This window comes from Ochotona princeps, chromosome 20 (assembly GCF_030435755.1).
Source record: "Ochotona princeps isolate mOchPri1 chromosome 20, mOchPri1.hap1, whole genome shotgun sequence".
Taxonomy (NCBI): domain Eukaryota; kingdom Metazoa; phylum Chordata; class Mammalia; order Lagomorpha; family Ochotonidae; genus Ochotona; species Ochotona princeps.
In genome coordinates this window covers 329,045-334,483 of record NC_080851.1, presented here as the reverse complement: position 1 = coordinate 334,483, position 5,439 = coordinate 329,045, and the positions used below count along the sequence as shown (strand labels likewise).

At 41.8% G+C, this 5,439-nt stretch overlaps 1 protein-coding gene across 1 annotated transcript; it reads right to left on the bottom strand.

Moving 5' to 3' along the window:
- Positions 1–1,901: 1,901 nt before the first annotated feature.
- On the bottom strand, positions 1,902–4,992 carry SEC61G (SEC61 translocon subunit gamma). Its single transcript, XM_004582211.3, has 3 exons — positions 4,897–4,992; positions 3,763–3,865; positions 1,902–2,004 (listed from the first exon to the last, which is right to left on the bottom strand). The coding sequence occupies exons 1-3, from the start codon at positions 4,988–4,990 to the stop codon at positions 1,995–1,997; spliced, it is 207 nt and encodes a 68-aa protein (XP_004582268.2). The 5' UTR covers positions 4,991–4,992; the 3' UTR covers positions 1,902–1,994.
- Between the last annotated feature and the right edge of the window lie 447 nt (positions 4,993–5,439).

Sequence of the window (5,439 nt, the reverse complement as noted above, 5' to 3'; positions counted from 1 at the left end):
CCATCACTTTCTGGAACAGGTGAAGGACTTTAGGCACATCATAATACAGTAGCCAGTGAGTTCACTCAGTAACCATTTCTCGGCACCTTGCATGTGCCGGGCACTCTTGTTTGGAAATCAGCCTTCAGCCCTGGTGGAATGAATATTCCAATAGGCCTTCTAATAAAATGATGTCCATAACAACCGTCCACCCCACAAAGACGCCCGTGTCCCACCGTTACCCCAGGCTTGCCACCCATGAGGGACATTTCCCAACCTGGGAGTGCGTGAACGCATACAAGCTCTGTGCAATGCTGAGAAGGGTGGCTGCTGCTGGCTTAGGAACACTGCAGTACTTGGCCAGCAGCCACAGGGAGGCAGAGCCACTCCTGGTGTTCCCTCCAGATCACTCCTTGCAATGAGATGATGAAGGTCCCGGCTAAGCACCCCTGCCTGGTGCAGGATGGAAGCGCCGTCCTCTGCCCACTCCCACTGCTCCTACCAGATCCATCACCTCTCCCATTCCTCCCAGTGCTGCCTTCCCAAACCACAGGCCAAGACGACACTGAGTTCCCTGGGTACCCCCTGTGCTTCTAGTTCTGGTTAGCTCTACTGCTTTGCTAGACACGGCCCAGTGTTTCTCAACATTTATCTTTTGTCCAGGGGGAAAAAACCCTACACATTTACACAAAGTTCACTGTATAGTTTTATTCACCCTAATCCCTTCCTTCTAGGCAAAGCAGAATGTGCTGTCCACCTTCCCCTGGTGAGGAGCACAAACACAAGAACCCTGCAGGCCTTTTGCAACCCTCTGTCCCTCCCCCTTCCCTGTCCTTACTTGACAGCCTGGATGATGGAATGTCTGCTTACAGCTGGGCTCATACACAACCGAGACCCACTATGTAGGGCTACTGTCCAGGAAAAAAAAAACACTCCACCTGCCCTGACAACGCATCCGATCACTTAAGAACCATGATGAAACTATCCAATCAGGTCCATGTCGTCAGGCCTGCTAACACATCCTTCTTCAATGTAGTAGAAACAAGAGGAATACAATTAGAGGTGAACCTTGAAGCTGTGGCTGAACTCACACAATCTCACAAAGCTTGAAAGGGTTGAAAGCAAGCACTTCCTTGAGACAAGAGTCTCCACCTGGCAAATTTCTTGTGCACACAGTATGACCTAAGTCAATGAAGCAGTGACAGGGCTCGGGAGGACTGACTCCAATTCTAAAAACATAGTTCTGCTGTTCAACAGCACTACAGGCCATACAGAAATGTTTCATGAATGAAGACTCAACGTGGCAAGCTTCAGGGGCCAGCACTGTAGCACAGTAGGTTAACCCTTCACCTGCAAAGTGGATACTAGATCAAGTCCTGGCTGCTCCACTTCTGAGCCAGCTTCCTGCTCATGTGCCTGAGACAGCAATGAAGGACAGCCCAAGCACTTGGCCCCCTGCATGCATATGGAAGACCCCAAAGAGACTCCTGGCTTTAACCTGGCCCAGCTCCAGTCATCACAGTCATTTGTGACCAGCAGATGGAAGGACTCTCCTCGCCCCTGCCATCCTATCTCTCTCTCCCCTCCAGCCTATAACTCTGTCTTTCAAATGGACAAAATAACATCTTAGAAAAAAAATATGATAAACTTCATTGCTGCCTTACTTTAACAAGCTGTCACAGCTCCCCAACCTTCAGCAACACTATACCCTAATACACAGTAGCTGTCCCCATCAAGGCCAGACATTCTAGCAGCAAAGACTATAATTCCCTAACGGTCCAGATAACTTCTCACCATCAGCTTCTATTACTAAAATTTGACAATTTGCTTGATATCTGTCATGGGAATTTTTTTTTTTATTTTGAAATTGTTTAAATTTAGAAATAAAAAAAAACTCTTGGAAAAAAATATTGGGAAAAAAAAAAAAAACACAAAATGCAGGCAATTTTTACTCCATGAGTTTCTCAGGTCATTTGTTCATCAATCCCCAAGATGAAAGAGTCTTCCAAAAGGTATCAGCCACCACTGCAAAACAAAGAAATGGTTATTTCTAAGCATGTATGCAATAACAACTTTCAAGGCAATATGCTATAATTTGGTGAAATCAAGAGCAGCTTTTTGACAGCCAACCTAACTTTATTCCAAGACAGCCCAAAAGCACATTGCACTTGAATCGCTGGGAACCGAGAAGGTCCTTGGGGGTGAGTGGTTCCTGGACAGTGTACTGTAAAATCACTGCTCATTCCAGAAATGTCAACCTGGAATATTCCAGCGCAATATCATTTAACAACCAAAGATATGAATTACACAGTAGGAATGATTTCTAAAGTCTTCATTAGTCAATACATGTGTTGAAAACAAACATTGAAAGTGTGTCCTGGTTTAACATCATGAAAAACACACAGCTCAGAAGAACTTACGTTTTAAAAACATAAAGGCTTATACAGTTCAATACACAGTATAGACTTTGACAGTAAATAAAAACAACTTCATCACTAGATAAAAATTATATGCCAGGTTTTATTCTGTAATGTTGGTATATTCGGTGCTGTGTTATTAAATTATACTGCTAGAGGCTGGCAAGGTGGCACAGCCCACTGCTCAAGAAAAACAGCATCCCATATGCCTGCCACTTCAAGTCCCAGCTGCTCCACTTCCCATCTAGCTGTCTGGGGAAATCAGCAGAAAATGGCCCAATGCCACCCATGCAGGAGACTGGGCTGCAGCTCCTGGCTTCAGTCTGACTCAGCTATCAGTACTGCAACCACTGGGGAGTGAACCAACAGATGGCAGACAGTCTGTAACTGACTCAAAAAATAAATTAGAACCAATGAATGAGCTGTATTGTTATGACTACAACACCAGAACATATATACACGAATCCTCCAAATTATACCGGATATTAACTCTGAATGCTATTAAATATAAAGATAAAAGACCTTTGTAAGAAAAAAATTGTAATGATTCAATATAACAAAGAGAAGCCTGCAGTTGTAGTTCCCTAATCACCATCTCACCAAGATTTAACCAGTGATATAAGTTAACAAAAAAGAAAAATAAAAAACATTTTTAGTTTTACAGCTACCATGGCTTGCCATGTAGCTTTCTCACACAATATTTTGTTTGGCCTTCACATTAAGACATATCTAAAGGCAGATTTTAAACTCCTTAAACAAAAAAGGTTAGGAGTAAATAAACACCTCCTAAGGGTTCCTGTGCTGCTGTGCCTCCCACCAGCCTGGCATCTCGAGCAAGATACAGCCCCCATGCCTCAGGCACCTCCTGAGGACTGGTGGGGTGTGCTAAATGCAGGACGAGGCCTGGAACATGCTAAGCTTTCCAGGATGCCAGCAGTTACTGCTCCTGCCACGTCACCGTTAGAAAGAGGCGAGAACCCGAGCACTCAGGCAGAGCTTCAGCACATCTCCAGAGGAGGGAAGGATATGGCAGACAGATGACAGAACACACGTGCCCCACAACTCGTACTGTCCTGTGGAAGACTGCCCTGTGGGCACCTACGTAAGTCTGGATCGAGGCAGTGCTGAGCAAAAGCTGAACAAAGTGGGAAAGTTACTCACGTCCCAAAGCAAGGCAAAGAGAAGCTCATGTGCTGTTCTGGAAGCTAAACCAACAGCAATGCAGGTGATTACCCAAGGAAATAAGACTCCAACCATAGCAAAAAGCAGCATTTCCCTGTCTATGAAATGACACGGTAACTGTCAACTTCAATGGCTGCACCTTTACCCACTGTGAGACACAGTCTGTTTCACTACATTTACTTACACAATGATGTTATTAATAGGGATATGGATCAATTTCACAAAGAAGCCAATGAATCCCATTATAGCAAATCCTATTGCTGTTGCCATGGCAATCTTCTGGAATTCTGTATTTAAAAACACAAAATCCAAATCAATTTTTGCACTGTCACTGAAAGTATAGGCTCATCTGACAGGTTTTTAAATTCCCATTATTTCTTGATATTTAAGGAAACAGATATAAAAATATACACTGACCTACTAAATTCATCCATAAGCAGTGAAAATATTTACTCTTTTTAGCAAATAGCCAGAATATCAAACAAATAAATACATAATGGATGGGAGAAACATGTATTTATCCTTTTTTTTTTTACAAAAAGAAATCTAAAGTGATACAGTTTTTATCATAACATCATCAATTACTAAAGCAGAAACACAACTTCCTAGAATATTATAAAATGTCTAGTGTCTTGATATTACGAGGCTCCCAAACCACAGCCTAGAGAAATGAAATTAGGCTCAGCACTTTTGCATCAGGGCTTCAGTCCTTGACCTGGCCTTGCTGGTCTTTCTGCCACAGGCTCAAACCCTTCTGGTTGCCTTCTCCAACAGTTACCACAGAACAATTAGAATTACTGCGCGTTATTTACAAGACTTCCCTGAGGATTACGAACTTCCACAAGGACCATTCCCTGTGTTACATCTATTTGTTTACATATCACATTTCACAGATATATTTTACTATAGGCTGCATTATTAACCCAGTTCCTAGTCCAAGAGTAACAAATTCTGTTATACTTTTACACATATGAATCAAAACACATTAAAATAAGCTTTACAGCCTGCCAACAATTACTGTTTTAGTTTCATGTTAAAATTTGGTTCATTGGGATAGGGTCAGGGCAAAGAGTCCTCCAAAGACTTTTCCAAAGTGGAAATATGGAAATACCAATCCAGTATCACCTGAAAATGCATAAAACTGATACTAAGAGCATGAAAATTTTAGGAAGAAGTTATCTTTGCAAAAATACAATAAGGCCAAAATTAATTAAAGTACTGCCAACATTAACATAATGGCTATTAGTCTATTAGATGTTAACAAAATCAAAGGCTTAAAAAATACTAGTTACTTTTTTTCTCACACTAAAGCTGTTACCTTTTCTATCAGGTTTGGTACATCTTTTAACCAGCCGAATTGAGTCCTTTACAAACTGCCGACTGGGTTCAACAAATTGCATTACCTGATCCATGGTTGCCTGTTCAAAAAAAAACAAAAACACTCAATGGGATTACTTATAAAGGAAGGACTTACATTAACATGTATAAGAGATCAACCATGGGTTCATGCAAGTGAAGGTATGGTTCAAGTAAGAAATTGACATTGTTTTATAAATTTCAGCAGAGCATCAGATCAAAGTAAGAAAAGCACAGGTCTTATCCCTGATCTTCTCTGGCAAAAGACAGCAGGTCGTTACTGTAAAAGGAGGTATTTCTAACAAAAGTTTAAGCAACTGGCAATAGATCTAATCCTTATTCCTCTCCCTGTTCCTGCTACACAACAATGCTGAAATCCAACACTATTTTCTGTGGGTAGTCCATTTCTTTATTCATTTGAAAGGCTGAAAAAGCAGGAGGTGGTGGAGAAGTTAGTTCCCATCCTCTGGTTGGGACCAAATGCTCAAAAATGCAGCAGGAACCT

What these genes read in the sequence shown, in the direction of transcription:
- SEC61G (XM_004582211.3), bottom strand. Translation starts at nt 4,990, where the DNA reads ATGGATCAGGTAATGCAATTTGTTGAACCCAGTCGGCAGTTTGTAAAG. An exon ending in TACCAAACCTGATAGAAAAG is followed by an intron (nt 3,866 to 4,896) that starts GTAACAGCTTTA and finishes TTTTAAATACAG; the next exon opens with AATTCCAGAAGATTGCCATG.